This window comes from Ochotona princeps, chromosome 1 (assembly GCF_030435755.1).
Source record: "Ochotona princeps isolate mOchPri1 chromosome 1, mOchPri1.hap1, whole genome shotgun sequence".
Lineage (NCBI taxonomy): Eukaryota > Metazoa > Chordata > Mammalia > Lagomorpha > Ochotonidae > Ochotona > Ochotona princeps.
In genome coordinates this window covers 101,172,376-101,198,404 of record NC_080832.1, presented here as the reverse complement: position 1 = coordinate 101,198,404, position 26,029 = coordinate 101,172,376, and the positions used below count along the sequence as shown (strand labels likewise).

At 38.6% G+C, this 26,029-nt stretch overlaps 1 protein-coding gene across 1 annotated transcript; it reads left to right on the top strand.

Annotated features, from left to right (window-relative positions):
* Window positions 1–501: 501 nt before the first annotated feature.
* On the top strand, window positions 502–24,898 carry OPN5 (opsin 5). Its single transcript, XM_004590534.2, has 6 exons — window positions 502–714; window positions 4,547–4,666; window positions 7,805–7,975; window positions 11,151–11,485; window positions 21,714–21,955; window positions 24,844–24,898. The coding sequence occupies exons 1-6, from the start codon at window positions 585–587 to the stop codon at window positions 24,896–24,898; spliced, it is 1,053 nt and encodes a 350-aa protein (XP_004590591.1). The 5' UTR covers window positions 502–584.
* The last annotated feature ends 1,131 nt before the right edge of the window (window positions 24,899–26,029 follow it).

Here is a 26,029-nt window from a genome sequence, read left to right as displayed (position 1 = left end):
TCAAGATCAATTATTTTCTAAATAGCCTCAAATTTTGCAATAATTGTGAAAATGTCCCAATTCCTTGCTCTGTTTACTGAAGCATCTGTGTTCTTTGTACTTAACGCTCTATTTCTTTTCTTTGTAAAACTGTGTAGTTCACTGAACATATAACTGATGGAGATGCTCTTCTGGGCAATTTGGGTAATTACCAAATACTATTCTCTGACAAGTGAATATATACACAAAGTGTAAAACTCCATTCAATGAATTCCTAGCCAGACTTTTGCAAAATTGCTAAAGCATAGTAAATACGGACAATTGTCTTTCAACTTAATCACTCAAGGTGGGTGTGAGGTAGCAGAGAATGTTGCAAGCTTGGGAAAGACACAGAATGAAATATGAAGTATTGATATATTTGGATTATTGAAGAAAATGTTAAAATATCCATCAATAATTTAAAAGAGAATCATGCGGGACTGTGGGAATGTGTCTTTTGGTTGAATACGGAGGATACCCTTTTGAGATGATTCGTACTGACTGATTCAGGTCTTTTGGGATTTCCACTGATTTGCTTTTCAGACTCCTGGTGTCTTGAGAACAGCATGGCACTGAATGACACTGCCCTGCCTCAGGATGAGCACCTGCCGCACTACTTCCGAGATGGCGATCCTTTTGCTTCCAAACTTTCCTGGGAAGCAGATTTAGTGGCAGGCTTTTATCTTACAATAATTGGTAAGTTTCCTTAATTTTTCTGTGTGAATACTGCATTTAGCAATCTCATAGATGTACAGTGTGAGTTTTACACAAAATATTCTAGTTTTCTGGGATATATTGCGGGTGATGAAGAGTGGGAGGAAAGTAGTCGGAAGGCACTGTGACCGTCCATATTCTGTAGGCTATCAGCTTCAGTATTGGGGATAAAAATTTCATGGATAATCCACGGATTAGTTATGGCAAAATTCTGTGTTTTAAGACTATATTTCATTTTATTTACTTTGTTGTTAGGTTTATCATCTGAATGCGAAGAATAATGATAATGATATTTTACTTTAAAAGTACTTCTATCTTTTAAAAAATGCTTTTGACAGATTTATAAGATTTTTTTTTAAGCCAGAATGAATCTTAGAAACCATCTAGTTTAGTCTCATCTTCTCATAAAAGAAGAAATTTTGGCCCAGACATATAGGGAACATAGACACACTGAATTTACTTTCCCAAAAGTAAAGTTACATCACAACAGCATAGCTAAATGATTCTGGTAACAAATGCAGAAAGGTATTGGCAATAAGTGGAAGTCAGAGTGCAATTGAAAGATGCTATGCATGTCCATAAAGGCATTCATCTGCTTCTAGAACAATGCAGGGGTCGCAAGGGGATCCTGAGCAAATGAGCCAGGACTTTCTCAAACTGAGCTATGCTGCAGTAGAAATACATACCAGGTCCTGAGGACTCAGTGCCAGAAAAAAAACATGTAAAATACCTTAGCAATAATTAGAAAACATTAAATAGATGTTGAACCCATACTATTTTGAATATGTTAGACTAAAGAAAATGCATTATTAAAATGGATGTGCCAACCTATTTTTACTCTGTTTAATGTGGCTAAAAGAAAATTCAAAAATGCATGTGAGGGGGTCTGTAAACCATGAATGGAAAATGCATTCTATTTTTGAATTCATTTTCACACAAACAGTTGAAAGATCTATGCCATATGGTACACATCTTATCTTTTATGTTATATTCCTATTGGGCATCAGCAGTCTAGACAATAAGGGTTTAACCTTAACATTTTCCTGAAAATTAAATTTATTCTAAATTTGGGTGCACAGTGTTCAGATGGGTTATGTCTTCAGCTTTCTTTGCCTTTATCTTTCTTGGGTCAAATTTGCTTTCTCCCTTGTTCTTCTCTCTGCTTCTCTCTGCTTTTCCTTTCGTCCCACGTTCTCTGCTCTTCCTGCACCCCATGCTCTTCTACTCTCATCTATTTATTGCTTGCTAAGATTTTCATTTAACTGCCTGAAACTGACAAAATTCATGAGAAAATTCTCGTGATTCCTCTATGGTCAATGCTTGAGGAAAAATTCATCGGTGACATGCAGTCAGAAATTCTGCTGCCACATGATCCTTTGGGTCCTTGTCTTTATAGTTAGCGTTTTAGTTATCTAAGGACCCCGTGTCCTTTGCCCTGTGCCTTTTCCAACACAGATCTATATGGTCTTTCTATGCTTCCTACGCTATTCTTTCAGTAATTGAGAACATAGCAGGGAATAATGGATGAGCAATCTGAAGAAAGAGGGCCTACCCTGCAGTAAAATCTCCATTACGTTTTTATTAAATGTAAGTGCTTTCAAAATGCTGGCAAAACAAACACCTTGCACATTGAAGTTAATCTGTCTCAGCGAGCGGCAGGACATGAACCAAACATCTTTAACACGAAAAGCCTCTCCAGACTCAACACAAAACAGGGAGAAAGACAGTCATCTTAATATGGGGAGAGAGGCAGGTGGAGTGGATAGGTGGGATGAGTGGGGTGCTGAGGCAGTGACTGGAAGACATGTTCAAAGAGTCCCTAAGGAGACTGTCAGGTGAACCCCAGAGCTGGGCCACGGCAAACGTGCAGCCCAGCAGTCACTCAGGTGAGGCTAGGATTGGTCGGAAGCCTGGGGCTAGGCCTTGAGTCTGACTTTCACCTTCTTCTAAGATCACATCTTATAAATATACCCAGAAAGATGCTTTTGGTGAGCTTCGTTAAACACTGAAGGTCTTAGGGATGAAAATAAATCTGCATTTGAATTGTAAAAGAAAAATTTAGAGATGCACGCTCCACTCTCCTGTGTAAATACCTGGCATATCAATGTTCTAGATATGTATATATATATTTTTGGTAGGTATTAAAAAGAGATGTGGGATTTTGATAATCTAAAAATGTCCTCACGTTACCTTCTTGTTTTCCTTGAATGATCATTAAAGATACACTTGCAATTTTTTTTTTTTTTTTTACAACACATCTGTGAGTAAGATTGGCCTTGGAAATAAAGTCAACAGAGTTGACTGTTTTGCTAACACATTGGGCACTGGGTGAAGCCTATGAAATAGGGATAGTAAAGACCATTTTAGAAAGAGAAAGCAAGAAGCAAATATCCTTGAAAGATTTCTAGACAGATAACAGATATTTAAATGAATTTTCATGTGGAATGCATATGCATATTTGTTTTAAAACTTTTTTGGGATACAGCACAGGTGGCATTGTTTTATAACTTTTCAAGCCCTGTTTTCACAATTTAATTTTCCCAGTGCGTTGTGTTATCTGGTTTCCTTTTATGAGACATGAGCCTCTTTTAGTTGGTTTGCTCTGGAACTCCATAATCTCCTCTGCTTTTCTCCTCTTGTGCTTTAAGAAAGCCAAAGAGGTTTCAGCGGACCATTAAGTAGCACTGACTCCAGGGAGTCAGAATTTTCTAAGAGTGCAATGCAGTCAGTTCCTGGTGGTTTCAGACCATCGGCTGAAAGACACATTCCTTTCCTTGCCCCCAAAATGAATTGTGGTGGAGAAGTAGAAGTTAAAACAGAAAACTCTGGGTTTCTCCTGTTAATACTCTCCTTATTCCTTACTACCGAAGGCAGCTGTACCAGATTCTCATTTATACACAGCTACTCTATGAAGCAAGAATTCCTGAGGAAATCTACTCTACATGTTAAGCTATGGAAGTAGGTGTATTCTTTTCTTAAATAAAGTCAGTAGGGATTGGGTCATTTTGGATTTAAACTGGGACAGTTTCCTTGTAATGCGAAAGTCGATCAGTCATTCGTTAATGAAAGGATATAAAAAAGCGGGAACACATGTATGCTGTTATTGGTAGGTCTGGTGGGTTGAGGGTCACTTTCTCTCCCCTTTGGTGGGAGGGGGAGTGCCTGTGTTCTCAATTGTCACCCACTTACCCTTGACACCTATTTTAGCAGCAGATGAAAGTGGTCCTGTCTGCCACACACCCAGAGTCCAGGTCTCCTATGGAGATTGATGTCCTGGGAAGTCTTCTAGGAGATGACTCTTCCCTTGTAGGAGGTTATGCCAGGCTCACCTGGCCCCTGCCTCTTCTGAAGGAGCCCACAGTGTGACAAAAGGCACCTGTTGGCTTCATCTTAGAATCTATCCAGAGCCAAGGGCTTAACCCTACTTATCAGAGGGAGGGAGTTCTATCAAGCCAATCATCTGTAACGATGGCTGAGGAACATGCTCCATCTTGGGGGCCGGTCCACGCTGGCCCATGGGATCCCCACACCCTGCGGAGTCTGACTGCAAGTCAGCAGTTTCATTTTCTGGGTAAGTTCAGTCTTGAGAACCCTGACTCCAGCCCTTGGGAGGCAGCCCCTCCCTTGCCAGACCCACTCACAACTCATGCTCTTTATTTCATCTTCTTAACTTAGACTTTTTGTTTAGAGTCCTCTCACTGCCCTCCAAATCTATGGTGTCGATTTTTTTTAAAAAAATTGAGGAGTGTTTCATATCCAAGTAAATGCTTAATCATGGTTTTAACGATGAGGCGTTTTTTATTTTTCTTTGTAGGGATTCTGTCCACATTTGGAAATGGGTATGTCCTTTATATGTCTTCTAGACGAAAGAAGAAGCTCAGACCAGCTGAAATCATGACTATCAACTTAGCAGTCTGTGATCTGGGGATTTCAGGTAAACACAACCCTGCCGTTTGCTTCTTGTGGGTCTAAACAATTTGCTTTTCTAATGTACGCATTGGCTCTGCTTCTCCTCCTCAAAGCATCTTTACAGAGGTTGTGGTGTTTTTGGCTGCAGAGATCATTCATTTAACATGCATTCAATCTTTCCAAAGTGCCAGGCACAAGATGTGCAGCGAGGTCAACCATGCAGAAATCAAACTCACTAGGAGGGTTTTGGCCACCGCTTGGAGCTCCGTGTCTTTGTATGCTCTCCCTTGGCAGGTGGTCTCAAATGGGGTCCTGTAGGGTGACTGGCAGTACAGCTCTGAGGGGAATACAAGAAGTTGGGGGGGGGACTGCTTGGCTGCTGGTGTTTGTGAGTTAGGAGCAGAATGCAGGCACAGAAAGCTTACGGCTCAGTGGTTCTCAGGTTTGACTGCCTGAGAAACCAAAAAATGCCTCATGATCCCTCACCAAGATGTTTTGCTTTTAAGTGTTTGGAAATGTAACATGGATATCGAGATATTTGAAATTAGAATCTCCCAGGGAATCAATTTATATGTCCCAAATTGAGAAGAGCTAGTTTCTTTTTTTGCTGGTTCTGCTTCTATGACAACACAATAAGCAAAAGTTGGGATACTATCTCTCTTTAAATATAATTCACTTAGAAGATGAAAGATATTTGGGTAGATCACCTCCCGTCAGTTTCTGCTGTAACATTCTAGTGCTCCTATAAGTCTTTGGATTCCAGGGTCTACTGATTAGCACATGGTTATGGTTAGAGTTGGGGAAATTGTGTTTGAACAGCACATATTAACTTCTTTTACCACTAAAAACCTTTCAGCAATTTCTCATCTAAAGTTCTCCTCTTCAAATGTTCTCCTATACTTAATTCTTTGTTCCTAAGTGAACTTTTCATCCCAATGTACCAAATCTATTTATTATCTAGCATTACACATGTTGTGGTCTCAGTTATTTGGGCGATACTTTACTCCAAATGAGAAGGTTTCAATATCATCTGATCCTAAGATAAGTAAATGCACTTTGCTGATTAACAGGAGCATGACGTCAGGTCCTTTCCTGTGAAAATAGGATGCATCTGCGGACCCGTCGTTACAAATGGTTGTCATTTTAGAAGTTGCCACACGATGGCGGTGTAGCAACACCAATGATAGCTTTCCCAGCGCACTCACCCAGAAGGCCCCTGGAGGTTCTCTCTGGGTACTGAGATGAAACGCCTGGATGACACCTGTCATTTCAACTTCATCCTTCACCAGCGGATAATGCCAGACTCCTGCTTAAGGCTGAATTAGCCTAGGCTTGGATGAAACTGTCTTTAATTGGTCTGAAACATCGAAAATACTCTCAACCAAGTGAGTCAGCTCTAAAATTGCACAACCCCCCTCATTACTGTGCACGTCTTCACAGCAATGAATCAGAAAGCATTACCTTTCAAGTGACAGCTTTTGCTGATTAAATCAGATCAGTCAGAACATCTGTAATGTACTTTCCCTTCCAATAAACCTTAGGTTTTGGCTGCCTTTTTTCCCCCTTGCTCAGCTACACTCACTTACAAGTAGCACAACCCGGAGAGCGTTGCTCACCTGTGCAGCTAATATTGCTGTGTGAATACCGAAGGCTGACAATTGTGAATGCATAATACAGCAACCTGGAGAGTCTAAAAAGTATCCTGATGTCTGGCTCATTCCAGACAAATGATCCCAGCCTATCTAAAGGCTGTTTTCAGTATTGATTTTTAAAGCGAATAAAGCAAAGTAATTTCTCCAGTGATCCTAACATGTGGCCATGTTTGGAGCCGACTTACTAGATCACACCGCAGCAACTCACCAAAAGCTTGATGAAGCGGCAAGCTCAAAGCAGCTCTTGCTACCATTGTTTTACGCACAACCACACTAACTTGATCCTATTCCGTTTTTTTTTTTTGACTTTTTAAAAATTAATTATTATGCATTATGTGACAGTTTTATAGGCTCTGGGAATCCCCCCACCCCTCCCCATGCCCCTCCCCCCTGGTTTTGACTTGTCTGCCCTTGAAAACCTCCGCCCCATCTGTGGCCTCTAGCCTTTCCACCTGCTGGTCCTTGCATGATGATCTGTATTCACCACTGAACTAGAAATCCTAGAGATATACTACCATAAATTAAGAAACTAACTGAGTCAAATTGTAATTATTCGGGAGTCGTCTCCCAACCATCTTTGAATTGAACAGGTTTTCTTGTTGGATATTTGAATGTTATGTAAAGAGTTAAGAATTTCGCATCAAATTACTGCTGAATTCTGGGCTCATGCCTTATGTTAATGAATTGTTTGTAGTTCAATGACACTTTGTCGTCTGAGGAGCAGTGTTTCCTAAGGAATAACTGATGGAATGTGTGTAGGGTTTTATGTGGAAACTCACTTGGACAATGGTATTACACACAAACTGATACATTTCTGAATGTTTAAAAATTTATAGAGACTCCAATTTTGACTGCTAAGAAGCATGTATAATAGCTTCTTTAATATTGTTGATTATGTAAGTATTTTATCCTATTTGTTTTGCAGAAAAGCTCATCAGATCCTTGTTTTGGAGATTCTCTGGTTCTAGATGAGATTTCTGAAGTTGAACACATCCAGATGTGCATGCTCCAAATCTCTTTCCAATCAATATTCTTTTATCCATGAGCTTGGGATGTCTAACATTCGATGGAGAAAAAAATAATGCGATTTTGGGTACTCTAGAGGGGAAATCAGTGTCAACATTGCTATTTTTTCTTAGGGTTCAAATGAACCGCTTCAGTAAAACATTAAAAGTGTCCAGATTGTTGTTACTACCCACTAAAACACTCCCTGCACTTCCTGAAGCTGGGTCCCTTTAAGATGGTTCCTTATAGTGATATTTACATTGAAATTTCCTTGAGAATGATTTTATTATACTTGCTTATTGATACGACTGAAATGATCCAGAGAGGTTTTCAATCTCAGTCTGTTCTGAGATCTTGGAACTTCGTTAGGGCAGCAGTTCTGTGTGCTGAAGCATATTTAGGTGTGCCTCTGTGCTTCCGGAAGAGGAGGGGCCAGGTGACCTGAGGTCGGGAGGCACCTTGTCACTGCAGGGCTCTTCCCCCTGACAACTTGCTTGGTGCTCTAGTCGTAGGCAAGCCGTTCACCATCATCTCCTGCTTCTGTCACCGTTGGGTGTTTGGCTGGATTGGTTGCCGTTGGTATGGATGGGCTGGATTTTTCTTTGGCTGTGGAAGCCTTATCACCATGACGGCCGTCAGCCTGGATCGGTACCTGAAAATCTGCTATTTGTCGTATGGTAAGTTGGAAGGTTTCTCACTTCCTGATTCTCAAAGCTGGGTGGAATCACTGTCACACAGATAATACACAAACATTGTTAATAACCTCAGAGATTGAATATTTCTATTTATAGCTTATCTTGTGCTGATGAATGTTGAAGTATTTGAACCCTTTGTCAACAGATTTCTTTTAATACTTTTTATAGCGATATCTTGTGTTTTGGCTATAATATTTGAAGAGTATATTTTTCTTTATATAACTGCATAAACTTCTAGCATGTTCTGCCACAAAACCAAAAGAAATAAAACACATTGAAAGGATGTTAGACCCAAGATGCTTATCTGATTTTCCATGTAGAGGCTATAATTATGGATAAAACTATTGATTCTCCCTGAGGATTTAAGGTTCCTATAATATCAGAGAGAAGTTCCAAAACGTTCAGTTTCAAGTTAAAGTACCATATAACTGTTCCTATGTGAAAAGGCACACATACTGAAATACTACTTCACATTCTTTTGTTATCAGTAAATAGAAATATGAGTAAAAGGAATTGATGAAGCGAAGCCAGCAATTAAACACGTTTTCACAGTCCAAGCATTCTTAAACAATTAAATGATTCAGCTAGTGAAATATAATTTTTTAGCACTTTGCTTATTGAAATTTTGGAAATCTGTTGAATGTGAAAAAGCATTTTTAACTTTAATATTGAGAGCCAGCTACAACCAGGTAATAGTACAGACTCCTTCTGGATAAAGCTGCTATCATTGCTCTGATCTGTCAATCAGAGTGGCTGGGACCACAGGACGAGAGTATAGCCAGGAGACCAAGGTGGAAAAATACAAAGTTGAGCTGTCATGCTCTCATTGTGGTTGACTTTTCCGTTATAGACCCCAAACTCTCAAAACACCATTCGTGAATTGGTGGGAGGGTCATGAACCATCGTCTTCATGATTCAGTTCTCATTAAAAAATGCATATCTTTTTCTAAACATTTAAATCACCCAATATAAATAGCCCAAATCATCAATATTTCCATAAGATTAAAAATATACAATCATACATATTCTAGACATGGAAAATATTATTTGTAAATCTTATTTCTGGTCAAACTAAGCAGATTTTAAATTCAACCACTGATCTTTTAGATAAGAAGGCAAAAGTATTTCCTCGAAGTATTCAAGAGAGATTAAACCTTGGCATTTCTGTTTGTAAATATAGTCTTGAGGTTAGGCTTTTTGTCAGTTAAAGAAATGATGCTTTACACTGCCAGACTCATTGCAGGGCATGGTTCTGTATGAAAACTATATATACTTTATGCCTCCTCTAATATCAAACCTCAATAGTACAGCTTCATAATTTGATCTGAAGCACTATGGAACTTTCCACACAGTCTAGAAGGTTGGAATTGAAAGGTCACTTGGGGACATGTAGACCTTTCTCCCAGTTTTGCGGTAAGCTGTTTTAATGCATCCCCGAGAGACAACTATTTGGCCTCTTCTTGAATAATTCCAGTGACCAGTGACGGGGAGATTACTACAGCACAAGGCAGCCCATTCTCTGATTGGTCTGCTCTCATTGTTACAATGTTATTCCTTATATTGAGACAAAACTGCCTCCCAGTAACCTCCACCCATTGGTCCTAGTTCTGACTTCTGGAGCAACACAGAACCAATCTACTAATCTACTCCCTCCTGTACTTGACAGCCTTTCACCACACTCGAATGTAAGTATAAAACACCTCACTAAGTAACCTTAACCATAAACGCTTATAAGTATGCATATATGCACATTCCCATAATTATGAGCATTTCTGCCAATGTTTTATCCATTACAATAGAAAACCGAAAGTTGACTTGTGTTGTGGCCACATGTGTGCTACCCATATCTGGTTGGGCTTGACAAGTTTCATTATGCAAAATACCATGTATTTGAAGGAATAGAGACCATTGTGTATAGAAAGAATCTGTTATGTTTCTTGTGCTAAATTAGACAAACATACAGGAATAAACATTTGTGATGGACTAGTGCTTCTTAGTTTGCAAAGCAGGTTCTTACATTACAGCCTTTAACCCTTTTCAAAATCTGTAAGCATTTTATCCTTCCCTTGATTTTACTGTGAAGAATTCAGAACATCCAGAAAGAGTATATGAGAAAGCTTAAACACTAGGAGTGACAATTAGGCTGTACTAAACTGCCCAAACTTCATAATGTACCAAGTAGAGGCAGGCCCCGACTCTATATTGAAGAAATCATTTAGCTTTTATTAAATATAGGTATATATTTTTATCTACTCTTGCATAACCAAAGCAGTAAGCATTCCCTCCCTAGCCACTTTGAGGTGATGAGTCAGGTGTGCAGGCAATTTCCTGTGCAGGATACAGCACTTTATCAAGCTGAACTAACGGTGGTGGTAGTTGTGTTGAACTTCAGAAAACAAAAAATCACTTGCCTTTCTCAGATTAGATGATTGCATTGTTTCTATCCCTTGGAATTTCCTTTTGCTTAAAGAATAGAGCTAAAAAGTGGAGCTCATTTTTTTTCTGGTCTTCCTGAAAATATTTTCACAGAATTTCATTTGTAGAAAGAACATCATGCTACCTATTTAGATTCTCTGTCTTTCCTTTTTTTTTTTGGCTACATGAATAATATTTGAAGATTCAAAATCTCCACAAATCACTGACAGTCTACCACTTTTTGTAGTGTAATGAACAAAATCTACCAGCCCCCACTGAGCAAGTTCTTAGAAAGACAAATTCCACACATGAGAAGAAGGACATTTAGAAGACATGGTGATATTTTGTGATTTCTCACTCTTCTCCCAGAAAAAACTCCCCTTCAGTTAATCCCTGACACATGCTTTGGAGATGTTTTCCTAAGAGCCACCGCATCTTCAGCGTCCATTCATCTTTGTACTGTTCCCTTTTCCCAGCCTCTGCCACTTCTCCTTTGCAAAGCTCCCAGGTGCCCAGAGAAAACTCTCCTTGTGAAATCTCTTCAGAATTACTCTCCTGGAGACAGGCCCGGGTTCTGCAACGCGTCCCTCTTCACCGCACTCTCCCTCAGGCTTCAGTTGTCTGCTCACGTCTCCCAGAATTCAATGGAATAAATCTTTGGAGGTGGAATTGGATGTATCGAGGGGAGGTATTTGGGTATAGGGCAGATTACATCGAGGTAATGCTTTCCTTTCACCTCCAGGGGTTTGGCTGAAAAGAAGGCATGCCTACATCTGCCTGGCGGTCATCTGGGCCTATGCCTCCTTCTGGACCACCATGCCCCTGGTGGGTCTGGGGGACTACGCACCTGAGCCCTTCGGAACCTCATGCACCCTGGACTGGTGGCTGGCCCAGGCCTCCGTAGGGGGGCAGGTTTTCATCCTGAACATCCTCTTCTTCTGCCTCTTGCTGCCCACGGCTGTGATCGTGTTCTCCTATGTGAAGATTATCGCCAAAGTTAAATCCTCATCCAAAGAAGTAGCACATTTCGACAGTCGCATTCACGGCAGCCATGTTCTTGAAATGAAATTGACAAAGGTAATTGTAGTAATGATTCACAGATGGTGTTTTCTTATCAATTGAAGCTAATTGAGAAAGAGGATGGGCGGAAAACTTAGTGTCTTCTCTGTTTATGTACTTCTGAACTTTGTAATTGTTTGAGTCGTTGTTTGTCCTCTGTCTTCTGCTGTACTCTCTGTTTCTCTCTCTCTCTTTTTTTTGTCTCTTACACATGCCATTGTGATGGTTACTGAAATTTGTTTAATGGATGCACTGGGGACAGATTTTCTCAACTGAATGGGGAATACTTGATTTTTAAAAGTTAATTTAGTAACAAAATAACTTATAAAGCATATATCTACATTTTCGCATGGACTTTGGTGGGCATAATTAGCAATATTCTACCATTTGGAGTGCTGAAAGAGCATGCATTTATCTCATAGAGCTTTCCATGGGGAGCTTGTCTTAATACGGGAGCAAATTCTGTAGTGTTGAATCTTTTGGATAATGTTTCAGAGTTGGAAATTCTTTATAATTTGTGGTTGAAGGAAAAGAACACACAAGTTGGTAACATACTCTTCACTGACACCCATGTTTGTGGCTCAGAGCTGGATACTTAACTTCTGTGGATCTCTGTTTCCTAACTTGCGTGCCAGAAACAGTGCCAAATATGTTAGTGTAATTGTGGAGATTCAAAGGGGTAGAAGCTTGTTATTCTGTCCTTCATATACAGAAGGTGCTACAGAAGCTGTAGTTTTCTCTTCACACTGATTCCTAACAGGAATCCTTGGTAAAGTCTAAAGTGGTTGTTATCACACTTTAAAGGTACTGAAAACATATTTTCCAGAACACATAACTTCAATATAGGTGATGCACAGGTAACACCACTGAACTGTGTATTAAATGTTAGTATGCCATATTTCTGTCTTATATATTTGTTTGTATTTGAAAGGTAGATTTATGCGAGGGGTGGAGGGATGGCAGGAGGCAGAGAGAGGAAGATAGAGATGGAGAGAGATGGAGAGAGAGAGATGGAGAGAGAGAGAGAGAGAGAGAGAGAGAGAGAGAGAGAGAGAGAGATCTTTCAACTTCTCGTTCACTCCCAAGATTATAATACCTAGAACTGATCTGAATCCAGGAGCCAGGGATTTCTTCTGGGTCTCCCACATGGGTGCAAGGACTCAAGGACTGGAGCCATCCTGCCCTGCTTTCCCAGTCCATAAGCAGGGGACTGGATTGGAGGTTCCAGCATCTGAGACATGAACACGGGAGGCTGGCACCTCAGGCAGAGGATTAGCCTGTTGATCAACTATGATGGCTGTCCTGTTTTAAAGATGGAATCAAATATGCACTTTGTAATCATTTCTTCGCATATCCCAATTGATCACATTAAGTGTTCTCTCAGACGCATTGGTCTTTGGGATCAATAGCAGATAGTTCCCTCCAGACTGAAGCCAGCTTCTTCTATTAGGACCTTGATCCTAGTAATATTTTCCTGTCTAAGTGGCAGTTTTTGAAGCCATGCAAAGATCGTTCATTTACACAATTTGAACTAAACATTCTGTATTGTTTAGTTCATCCTTATTCCCTAAATTTGCTGAGCTAGAAGAAGCTTTGAGGAAAAATTCTCTTTCATTGCTTTAGACCTCTGCAAGTCACCTGATAGCAGAATAATTTAGGAATGAAAATGTGGAATCTGTATAACTACTTAATTTAGTCTGATAATTGGCTGAAAAAGTTAGGCAAATACTTCTATAACACGTGACGTTGTGAATTATGTTCTTCATTTCCAGCTTTTCCTTTATGTCTTATCTGTGAGTTAAAAATTTATTGAAGACAGCATTAGAGGAATGAACACTCACACAGAGGGAGTATTTCCATTTTCTGGTTAATCGTCCAAATACCAGAAATATCTTGGTATCTAGACTGTTAGGACTGGATTGGGGCCAAAGGCAGGAGCCCTGAGCGCTCACATGGGTGGCAGGAACCCAAGTTCTCACTACAGTTTCCCTTGTCTGTATTAGCATGAAGCCAGATTTTGGAATTGGAGTCGGGAACTGAACCCAGCTAATCTCATGACAGACTCATGCATCCTAGCCAGTATCTTTTTTGTTGTTTAAAGATTTTATTTTGTTTTTATTGAAAGTCAGATATTCAGAGAGGAGGAGAGACAGAGAAGAAGATCTTCTGTCTGTTGATTCACTCCCCAAGTGGCCACAATGGCCAGAGCTGCACTGATCTGAAGCCAGGAGTCTGGAGCCTCCTCTGGGTCTCCCTCATGTGTGCAGGGTCCCCAGGCTTTGGGCTCTCCTCGACTGCCCTCCCAGGCCACAGGCAGGGAGCTGGATGGGAAGCAGGCATGTCGGGATTAGACCGGTACCCATATGGGGTCCTGGCGCATGCAAGGTGAGGACTTTAGCTGCTAGGCTGCTGTGCCAGGTCCCTCGACAGTATCTTAACCACAGGTTAAATGCTCACCCCTTTTCTGTGGGTCCTAAAATTGAAATTTAATCCAAGAAATAATTGAAGTTAAATTTGAATTGAACATAAATTATATCCTGCTTTGTATCTGGTACTGCTTTAGGAACTGGACATTTGCACCAATGAAGAAACTTTTACTTTCAGTAGTTGGTGGGGTACCCAGTTACATCCAGGGAAACAGTGTGAGACCCATCACAGTTGTAAGTGGGCCCCAGTTTACCTGGAAGCCTTGTTGTTCAACGTCATGCTAAGAGGTCTCATGCAACAGTGCTCTTGCTGTCCCCTTCATCTGTCTTTTTGCTAGCTTGCCGATGATGCAATCAGCCAGTCTTGTTGGTCTTACTGCATCTGGGTGCTGATTCCCATGGGGATCTTATCTGATTTTTCTGACTCTGTGACAAATCATCTGTTCTGTTAGTTGAAATGTACAACTTGACCCAGTTAATTCTAGCATCTTGTACTTTTGTATTTTTGGGATGGGCAGCTTGTTTAGTTCACTCCTCTGACTCAGGGCACATAGCAGGTACAGCTCAGCATCTGCCAGTTAGTGTGGTATTTTTTTCTGTCTTTATGCTTGAGTTGGATAGCGTGGATCAAGTAGTTAGGCTCACTCTGAACCAGATTAACCCAATATATGCTAGATGAATAGTTTAGGAATATGTATGTACAATATTTTAAAGTTATAAATAGATGTGTATTCATCTAACATATCCCAAATGATATTTTGGATAATGGCATATTTTATAGTATGTCCACGTTTCATTCGTATTTGTCAAACATAAATAAATAACCAAAATCTAAAATGTTTATAATTATCAACATTTGTACACAAATAGACATCAAAATTCAACTGTATGGAAGCATAATAGCATCTTAAATTTGAACTGTTTTCAATCATTATTTAGTTTTGACCTTGATTCTCCCTTTGAATAAAAGTAAGTAGAAACAGCTGCCTCCTGGGCCTTTTTATAACCTCAGGGTTCTTCGCTCATATTCAGCTACTGGCAATTTGCTTGTTCCCTGGTACTTCTGAAAATCAGAATAGATTGGTCTTAAAGTTTAATATTTAAAACCTACTTTGCTGAGTTCTACAATCAAAACTCATTTTCTTGTGTGCTGTAATTATGTTTAGCTAGGTTATTGTCCTTATATATATAAGAATAAGTCTCCAAAATCTTCAAGGCAAATGAAAATGCAGGGTGTGAGAAACCTAGGCACAGATTAAAAAAAATTGCATCAAAGAAAGTTTATCTTATTTCTTTTTCACAATTTTTATGTATTCTTATCTCTGTGATTCCACATAATCTCACTTTTATAACCACATTTACTTTGTAAAATAAATTTTAATTTGAGCAATCAGGATAAATTCAGTAGAATCAAGGATTATTTCCTTTTCCCAGGGTTACCAACCCATTCCAGGAAGGGCTTTTCAATGTTGGCGATGGTGGGTGAGCCTCCTGATGTAATTATCATTAACTTGGTATTGTTGAGTTGTTTCAAGTTCCTTCCAGTGGTTTTACTAGGTGCTGTGGCTCACTTTGCATCTCTGATTTGTTCTAATTATAGAGCCTCCTTAAGCTCATCAGCACTGCCCAGTTTCTCCTATACTTCTCCTGCAATGTGTTGCTTCTCTTTAGGATGCTGGTCTATGAAGCTCATATGCCCCAAAGTACTGCAGGTTCTATTGCTATCCAATTCTTTATCCTGATCTTTGGTGCTCAGCTCAGTACGACACTTATCATTGGTTTGATAAAGGTATAAAACAAGGTTTTACATATCTGTGTTTTCAGCAATACTGATACATACAGACATTTATTTCTTTTTTCTTTCTTATGTTTTTAAATTTTAGCTTTGACAGGATGGCACAGGTGTCTCTTTGATTCATTGTGTTGACATCTTTTGGGTATATACCTGGTAGTGCATATGGCAAGTCTTTCTAGTTTTTTTTTTTTAATTTCAATACTGTTTCCCACAGGGGTTGCACCAATTTACATATCTGCCAATAGTGTGTTTGCCCTTTCTTCAAGAGGATTTGTTACTGCTTATGTTTTGACTTTTAGCCATTCTGACAAGGTGAGGTGATAGCTAATGGTGGTTTTGATTGGCATTTCCTTGATGACTAGTGATATAGAGCAGTTTTTTGTAAGTTTGTTGGTCATTTGTACTTCTTCCTTTGAAAATTGTCTATTGAAATGGTTAGTGCAGTTTCCAACTAGATTGATTGTTTTTAGTTTGTGATGCACAGCCTTCCTGATTCTGGGGATTGTTGCTTCTATGTGTAATTTTGGAAGGGTTTTGTCATGAGGGTATGCTGAATCTTATCACATGCTGTCTCTGCCTCTGGTGAGAAGGTCATCTGTTTCTTGTCTTTCATGCTATTGAGGTGATTTATGATGTTTTTTGATCTGTGGAGGTTGAGCCACCTTTGCATTTCTGGGATAAAATCCACTTGATTGTGATGCATGATCTTTTTTGATATACGTTCAGACTTGATTTGCTAGTATCTTGTTGAGAATCTTTGCATCTATATTCATTAAGGACACGGAGCTGTAGTTTTCTTTTCATGCCATCTCTTTGGTTGTGGTATGCAAATTATGGTAACCTCAGAGAGAGTTTGGCAGAATTCCATCCTATTCAATATTTGAGAATAATTTGAGGAGTGTTGATCTGGAGTTTGTTCCTCTTTGAATTCCCTTGGAATTCAGTAGTAAGACCCGCAGGTACTGGACTGGAAATCCACTTTCAATCAGCCCTATGTTCCTATCAATAGCATTCTCTTCAAGCAGGCAAGATCTTCCTTCTCCCTTCTCTCAGTGCACTTGCCGTGGTGATCTCACTCTTGGTGACCTACTTCACATGAGTTACTGGAATACCATGTTGTCAATAGTCTAGCTGGTTTTGAAATATGACTCAATGTTATTGATGGGAATTTCTTTCATCCTTTTGATCCTCTCTATAAAATGTCACTTTTACAGCAGTCCCTTGTCCTCTTCTCATGTATTTCACAAAAATTCCATATCCTCTTCTTGTCTGTTTATTTTAAGTATCATGCATTTTTAACTGCTAATGATGCCTTATTCACAGTTCAGTCTCAGAGTCGGGTAGAAAGGGAGGGCACTCCTTCTGAAATGAGTGTATGCAGAAAATCAACAATCCTATCTCCCTCACACTTGTCATGGATGTTGCACTGTGACTATAATGACCCAGACACCTTGGGTCCTATCTTTGCCCATGATCTTTTCCCCCATTCCACTCTGCCTGACCACAAAGAAAGGTTCTCTTTCTCTCTCTTTAAGAAAGAATGTCTTCCAGGATAGTTCAGATGTTTTTGGACCCAAAGTAGAACATCCTTCTAGTATTTTTCACAACATAGAATTTTTACTTTGATCACATTATTACTCAGTTATGGTTTTAAGTGACTAATTTGTTGGAACTGAGTACTTGTGGACATCATTCTTGAGGCACTGCATACCCCTTAATTAGAGCTAGAAAGCATTTACATCAATTGATTCTCTGCAGCAAGTTGTATTTTTAATGAATCAGGTAGCATCACACCGTAGTGTTTTGGAAGGTATACACATATTCTGGGAATTTATTTTCACTAAAAAGACCAATTTTGGAATTAAAATTTTGTTGCAGAATAAGTGTTGTGTTTGGTGAGTTAGGGCATGACCAGGACTCCTTCATCCTATATTGAAGTATTTGGGATCAAGTTTTGCTCCATTTTTGCTTCAGCTTTTTTCTAATGCACTTGGGAGGCAGCAGATGATGGCTCAAATACAGAGGCCACGCCACTTTGACATGAGAGATCTGGAGGACTCCATCCTATATCCTGGCTTCAAACTGGTGCAGCCATGGCTGTTATGGGGACTTGAGGTATGAACCAGCAGATGGAAGATTTCATACTCTCTCCATCTCCCTCTTTTTTTCCCTACCAGTCTGACTTTCAAGTAAATAAAAAGCCAATAAACATTTATAAAAACACTTGTATTGCTTTTTCAAAAAAAGCAGAAGATAATAATAAAATTGAAAGAAGGAAAAATGAATTAAGTTAATTTGTACAGTGCAGGTGTCAAAACTGATTGAAGGACATTTGGGTGAGACATTTTTGGAAACAAGTGAGAACTCAGGAAAACATGAAGTTAGAATTGAGAAGAACAAGAAACAGTCTAATTGGAAGATCAAACATATATCAAGATACATAGAAATTTCTGGAAAAAAATAGAGGATAAAATGAAGGCTTTGGAGATTTTTGTGGAGTCTCTCTTAAAATAGTTTTGGTGCTTAAATGTTTAGTATTTTGGGAGTCTTTTGAAATTGGAGTATATAAAATGAAGATGTCTAATATTAACTTTGTAGTTAGTTCAAAACCATAACATTTTTAAGTACCTTTTAAATCCAGCTGTTTATCCCTCTCTCAGCTTGAAAGTCAATTTCTGTTAAAATATTCAGATTTATTCTAATCTGAGAGGAACTGCAATGATTTATTTGCTATGCTTAAAACCACAATATAATTAATAGCTCCATGCCCTTACAAGATGACATAATGAAAATATTCTAAATCCTTCCTTTTTCTCTGTTGTACAGTCCCTCAAAAGGAAAATATGTAAAATATAGAAAATATTATGGACTAAGTGTTAATCTGTTTTTTTTTTGTCAATGACTTCAGCAGCAACACAGAAAACAGTGTTTGAGATACTGTGAAATGATCATATGACTTACTAAAGAAGCAGGGAGGGAGCTATGTTAAATCCACAGACATCTGCAGAAACAAACTTTATTTATATAGTTAATGTTTATTTAGGGAATTTTAAAAAGAAGGTCCTTACTGTGCACCTTGAGACATCTGTTCCATTAAAAAAAAATCCCACAGACAAAACCAAATGAAAATTTCTCCTGGGTGTCATTTTGTAGAAAGATAGAAAATCAGGCCCAGGGGAGAGCTGGCTGTTTGTGCATGAGGTCTTAACAGTTTCTCAGTGTTAAGCGCTGGTGACAGTTTTGGCTCAGGACCCTAAAACAGGGTTGTAAGACACCTGGGAGATCTGGGCTCAGTTGATTCATTTCTCAGGGTTTCTGTTTGCAAAATGGAGCAAAATAGATGTTAAGGTTTTTTTTTTTTTTTTGCTGTTGCAGTTTATTTTCAGAGATGAACCTTAAAATACCTGGGTATAATTTTAGCACCTGAAAATTTAGGGCAGATTCATTCTTCTTACACACCTTCTAAGCTGTGTTCCCAAAGTAAATACATTCCACACAGGCAACGAATCCTGAGTGTTCTTGCTACCTCCTGGAGGTGATGGCTTTGTTTCCACTAAAGCATTCCACACCCATATTGGACCACTAGAGTACTGCCTCCATTAATCAACCTTCCTTCTAAAGTACCTGAGAGGCAGAAGGAGGTGTTCAACTATTTGGGTCTCTGTCAGTCATGTGGGAGACCAAGATAGGATTCTGGGCTACTGGCCTCAGCCTAACCCAGCCTTGGCTGTTGCAGGTATTTAGGAAGTAAAACAGGGTATGGAAGATGTTTTTGCTTCACATCCTTTTCACTCTGCCTTTTAAATCAATTAGTTAATCTTAAAAAAAATGTAAATGGATGGATATGATTTTGTTAGAAGAAAATACACATTCAATTGAACTTCCAAAACAAAACATGGCTTTACAAATATGTTTGCCTTAACTATTATTATTAAAAATATCTTGCATCTCACTCCTTTATCACTGATTCTGCATATAACTTGCCATTACCCTGATGTTGGGAATTACTGCCTTACTTTAAAAAAATTATTTGTAGGTATAGGGATTTCCTCCCTTCCCTCCCATTTATTCCTGCCCATTTTCCCCTCCCATCACTTTCCCCATATTATTATAACAGTATAGTCCTCTAGTAACAGTACAAGTTTAGCATTCTGCTATTTAAGTTCATCATGGAATTGTAGGCATGTACAAATCTAGAAAATCTAGTGTCGTACTGTCAGGGTCTATTGAACTGTTTCACTGGGATTCCTCCTCTTATTCAGATATAGAGATGCCTATTGTTACATACCTTCACTTCCGGGCTTACTTCTAAGATTAGAGCGACAGTGAGAGGAAGTGATAGAGATAACTTCCTGCCAGCTTCCCAGGATTGTGGGCGCTTGAAGATAAAATTTTCCTTTTTCATAGAAAGCCCTTATAAATTCCAAAGATTGGCATTATCAAGCTTTTATGACTGATGTGCCAATCCCTGTTTCTATTATTGCATCTGAGGGTGTGTAATCTTGTAATTGGCCACATTTGAGTCATGTGATGTTATGATATCAATTCTTGCCTGAACAATCCTGCTAAGGGTGGGAATTCTGTATAGGCAGGATGTGTCTGCTTTGTTCATTGATTTTTTTCCACAAAACATATACAAGATTCTCAGTAAGATTCATTGATTCAATGAATAAACAATAATCATTCTACTGTCAATTCCTTTCTGTGTGTTTTATTTTTGTATGTTTTGTCTATTGTGTGTTTTATATTTTGTGTGTTTTAATTTGCAGGCAAATCTTGAGTAGAGTTTGCATGTTTGTTGCTCAAAAATCTGTTAGTGCCTCAAAGCATATATAACTAAGCTGCAAGCAAATTAATATGTTGTACAAGTCTGCAAATACCATGATGCTTTCTTTTCAAGCATCATTTCCTTTTGTTGCTTTCCTGCATTTTCTTACAGCAGTAGCTCACTGTGCAACCATGCACTTTATGCTTTTCTAAGTTGCTGTCATTACTATTTATTTCTACTGATCCACGGGCAGTTTTTATGACACATACTCAATGAAACTTTATTTGCCCAATAGGATGTAATTTTGTTCTCTGAGCTGACACTTAAATCACAGAAAACTTTGATAGTACATCTACTTGCATTTTAGGGGGATACAAAGCAATCCACTGTGACCCCACACATGGCTTGGCACAGTGTTTTGTAGAGAGCTAAGATGAATGTGTTGAAGTGAGATGATTAATGGGGACAAGGTAGGTAGCTTCGGGGCACTAATTAGGACTACTTTATTAAAGACTGAATTGCATATGATGAGAAACTCATGGGGTGTTTTAACTCTTATCTCTAAGTATTACTTTCTCTAAAATTAAAAGACCCTGTAAAGCAATTATAATTTTGTGTCAGAGAAATGTGCTTTCTGGAGAAGTCTAATTTTATATTACTGTGCTCCTTTGACTGAAACTTGATGGCTCTATTTTGATTTATTTCTAGTGAACTTTCACTATCTGAATGTCAAGCTTGAGAAAAACTTGAGTCAAAAGAAGTAACATTTAATAGAAATCTCCAAAGAAGATGCATATTAGAATTTCAAACCAGGGCAAATTCTCTACATTTCCTGAGGCAAATATGGATAATTTAAAATTTCATCAAGGTGAACATATGCCTGTCAAGTTTATAAGTGAATGTGGGTTGAGAAGTCTAGAAATCTCAGGAGCACTGATTATCTTTTTATTATGATTTCTTGCCCAATACAGGCACAATCTGACAGCTGTTATTGTATTATATGTTGGATTTTTGGTATATTGAGATTCTGGAGTTCAGAACAGATAAGATATAATAAATGGGATAAAGAAGTACAATAACTTCTTCTAACTGAATTTCTCAGAAACCTTGTGAAATGATTCCTTATGGACAAAATAATGGGAAAATATTAGACTTTTCTGGCTGTAAAAGATGACCTGCTCCTCTTCCACTCTTGTCGTTTCAATCTCTTGCTCTCCTGGTCTGTTGATTCTGTTCTCTGATGCCTTTCCTTATTAGGTGGCAATGTTGATTTGTGCTGGATTCTTGATTGCATGGATTCCTTATGCAGTGGTCTCTGTGTGGTCAGCTTTTGGAAGGCCAGACTCCATTCCAATACAGCTTTCTGTGGTGCCAACACTCCTTGCTAAATCAGCAGCCATGTACAATCCCATCATCTATCAAGTCATTGATTACAAATTTTCCTGTTGCCGAACGGGTGGTTTGAAACAAACTAAGAAGAAGTCTTTAGAAGACTTCAGGTAAAATTTCACAAGTTGAAAATAAGTCATATTATTTTTTTCAAAATTCTGTGGGGTACAAGTTACTTGGTTGTGCTATTTTAGGTTTAGAATATATCATCTAGGAGCTTATATAAGAAGGCCTTTGTTTTCTGTTTATTGAAATTGCTGAGATTAAGATATCAGGTATTTCATTGTTGAGCAACATGGGTAAGTACTGGGACATGTGATCTTAATTTTGATTCTGGGTTAAATAAAACACAAAACAGTATCTACTTGAGCAGCCATCGTATATGAATGTCTAGTTTGGAACTAAACTCATTTTACTTCAACAACTCTGTTCCATGTGGCATTGATCTGAAATGAAATGCTCATGACCAAATGATTCTCTTATCTGGGAAATAATTATAGTAAGTGTAGCATTTGGGAAGGCAGAGGAAGGAGGTACAGGTGGTATTTTTTTTCTTTGCGTCAGGTTATTGTAGTTTTACAAGAGCCCTTGTTTTCTTTCTCTTATTCAGATGAGGAAATTGAGGTTCAAGTAAGATTAAGTGTGCTTCCCATATTTAACCGAATAGGATGTGTGAAAGGGCTTAGGAGACAATTGTTAATGGGTTTTTATGTTGCTGGAGGCAGGTGTGTTCTCTCTTGAACTGGATAACTGGATCCAAATACTATAATGCATATTCTTTGGAAGTAATAATACTTTGTCCTTATCAGCTATTGACACTTTATTATGAATACAGGTAGAGTGAATAATTCTAGTGGAGTCTTTGAAGGAGAAAATAATGGGCACTTCTTCATCTTAAGTTGGGGATTTGACAGGAGTTACTGGAAGCACTTCATCTACCTCATTATTTTGCTTCTGACTGGCTCTGTGTCTTCTATGTTCACTCACCATTGTGAGCAGCACATAAATATTCAGCACTCAATGGAAAGAAGGAAATTTAGGTGGAAGCCAAGTTTGGCTTAGGACAGAAACCGTTAGAGCAACCAGCCAGCCAGAGAGACTCTACACGTCATCTGTTCCTGTGGGCCATATTTTGCAGTACAGAACAATAGCTTTGCTGGAGCAGGACTGGGACTATCTCCACATTGGAGAATGTCCACTTACAGTGAGCAAAGCAGGCACTAGTCTGAGCAGCAAACAGCCCTAGAGATCCAGAGGCTGGCGTGCCTTCCAGAAAGGAATACTGATGAGGGGTTGGATCACAGATTGTATTTTATTATTATTTTAAAATTTTTATTGCCCATGTTCAATGAAGAGCAGAATGCTGTAGGTGACCATCAGATTTCTTTTTATCCCTACAAAAAGCCAAAAAACTTTTGCTTACCCTTGCTGCTATTAAGGAACAAGCAAGTGAATGATTTGGCGACCCACAGAGTGAAGTCCAGAATGGCTATTGTGTTATCAAGACAATTAAGTTGAATTAAGCTGAATTAATTGATTTCATACATTCTGCTTCTGAGCTCTGAAACGTGTATTTGCTAAACATAGGAGACTCTACTGGGAAATATTTTGAGTTCAAACAAAAAATATTCTAATGTAGCAAATACGTGAATGTGAAAGTACAACTTGAATGGTTTTTAACAGTTTATTACCAGTTAAACTCACTCCTAGCTTCCTACTTGGTCCTACTCAATTTTAGTAGAAGTTGATGAACTGGCTTCAGGAGATGCGTGATGTGAAAAGATAATCCCAGTTCAAGGATGTAAGTAGTTAATCTGATCCAAATCAGAACTGTTATAGGGAACATGCTCTTAAAGACTGGTAGTTTATCTCCAAATTGTTTTTCTTCTCTAAAACCACAGCAGCAACATCATTTTCAATGTGTACGTTTTTATCTTGTTTTTAATTTGCTCATGCAACTCCGTGATGACCAATACAGTTCTAGAGATTTGTCGTTTGCTTGAGCACAGTGATAGAGCAACAAAATGTTATTGTTTCCCCAACTTGGTCTCTGTAGTATTTACTGGTATCTGTAGTAGTCTCTCCTATTTTGTAAATTATGTTTTGCCATTTGGTTATATAAACCAGACACCTAGGGAATTTTGAAAACTGCTTTATGGTCCCGCTTGAAGAGATGCCACCTCAGGTGCAGGTTCCATGGTGTAATGGTGAGCACTCGGGACTCTGAATCCAGAGATGCCACTTCAGTTGGTTTGGTTTGGGCCTAACCTTCAGCTGTTTGTTTAACTTCTCAGATGATTCTCATGCACAGTCACCCGGAAAATCAGTGAGCTCCTGAGGCCAGCTATGTCAGTGACCAGGAAGGTGACTTCAGATGCTGGGCATAACTCAGGTGGAAACAAAATGCTCAAAGACTCGGACATAAATCAGTGAAGATGGGGGCATTTTACTTGCTAATACTTTAATAAAGATCATGCCCCCAAACCTAGCATTGCTATCATAATTAAACTTCCACCTGACTGTAATAGTTTGCAATGCTGTGGGTGAACAGAGGGCCCTGCTCAAATGTAAGTAGCTGTGCAGTGAGTTTTGTTCTAGAAAGCAGGAAACTCGCTGTGGCACAGGACTTATGTGGTAACCAAGTAGCTTGGTGTTCGGGGAGATCTGCCCAAGGGATTCATTAACTGCATATGACGGATTTATTATTTTTATATTTTTCAAAATTAAATCAGATATCAAAGCTAAAGTACATAAAAATGGAATGAAACAGTGTTTATTTTGGCATGAAAATATCTCAGATTCTTGCCTACAAGAGACCTTCAAAAACTTCATAGGAAATGCACATTAGAAATAACTTTATGTGGGTTTTGTGCCAGTAAACCTGCCTTTTAATTCCATTTCTGAAGCATCCTTTTATGTAAGTAGGTATGCCTTGGTGTATGTAGGTATATTTGTGCATGTGTATGCACATTAAGTTGTATTTTTCTTCCCTGTCTAGGCTGAACACTGTTACCACTGTCAGGAAGTCTTCTGCTGTGCTGGAAATCCAATAAGAGGTATGAAGATGGAAAACAACATCACTCATGGACACAATTGTTTGCCTCTTCACTGCTGTTAACATTTGGTTGTGGCCACACTTTTCTTTCCATATTATATTTTTTTACATTTTGTATACTTTTCCTCTATTTTATCAAGTCAGGGTTTGCTGCGAAATTCCAATGGACAAATGGAAACTAGATTACAGGCTGTTACTTCAAGGAATATTATTAGGATGAGCATCCCTGGAACTTTTTTTTTCTCTTACAACATAAAACCTGTTCTCATGCCAAATAGTATTAAGTCTGACATATTAAGAAAAATATTTAAAAGTTTATTCCATTATGTGCTATGGTATTATTTAATTTTACTGTATCATAGTCATTGCTTTTTCTCAATATAGGGTAAGGATGGTGGTTTCTAGACCTCGTGTTGGTGGGCAGTTACTGAGACCATGTGTTGGGTCATGGCTTTTCACTGGTAGATGCTGTTTATTCTCACAGTCATTTCCTCTTTATGTTGATGGGAAGACGGTGATTATGCACAGGAATTCTTTGGGGAAATCAGCTTTGCCTTAAGTCCCTAAATAGAAAACTCTCTTGTGTCTTATAATCTGAAAACAAAAATAAACCCACTGATGACAATTTTACACATGTGGGTTTTTCTCATCAAGTTCTATTTACTGACTTAGTGGAAGAAACAGTTTTACTGGCTATAATTTACTGGCTATAATTGCCTTAGAAATGATTATGGTGAAAATCAAAGGATTTTTTTCTTTCCTTATTTTTACCTTTGATCTTTGTTCTGGTTCATTTTTTTTTAAACAAATACCTTTTTGAAGTCTTGATATAATAAGATGCAAGTTGCAGTGAGATAGACTAATTTCAAAGGCAGATCCTTGTCCTTTATGGGAAATGAAAGGGGAAGTCATGTAAATATAGCCTTGTTTCTGATAGGCTTTCAACTCAAAATCTATCTGATATTCTCTCCTACTTTTCTTCTCTCCTGCTCTGAGGAGCAGGGCCATCCACCATTCCATGTGTTTCAATTCCAGGTATAGGTAGTTGTCCCTCATGCTTCCCCATCTCATCTAACTCCTTGTTCTACTATGAACGGTAGCCCTTCTCATCAATTCTGACTCCTAGAAA

Bases quoted from the DNA above. Each gene is read 5' to 3' on its own strand.
- OPN5 (XM_004590534.2), top strand. From the start codon at position 585: ATGGCACTGAATGACACTGCCCTGCCTCAGGATGAGCACCTGCCGCAC. The intron at 715-4,546 runs GTAAGTTTCCTT...TTTTCTTTGTAG, and splicing joins CTTTTATCTTACAATAATTG to GGATTCTGTCCACATTTGGA. The intron at 21,956-24,843 runs GTAAAATTTCAC...TTCCCTGTCTAG, and splicing joins AAGTCTTTAGAAGACTTCAG to GCTGAACACTGTTACCACTG.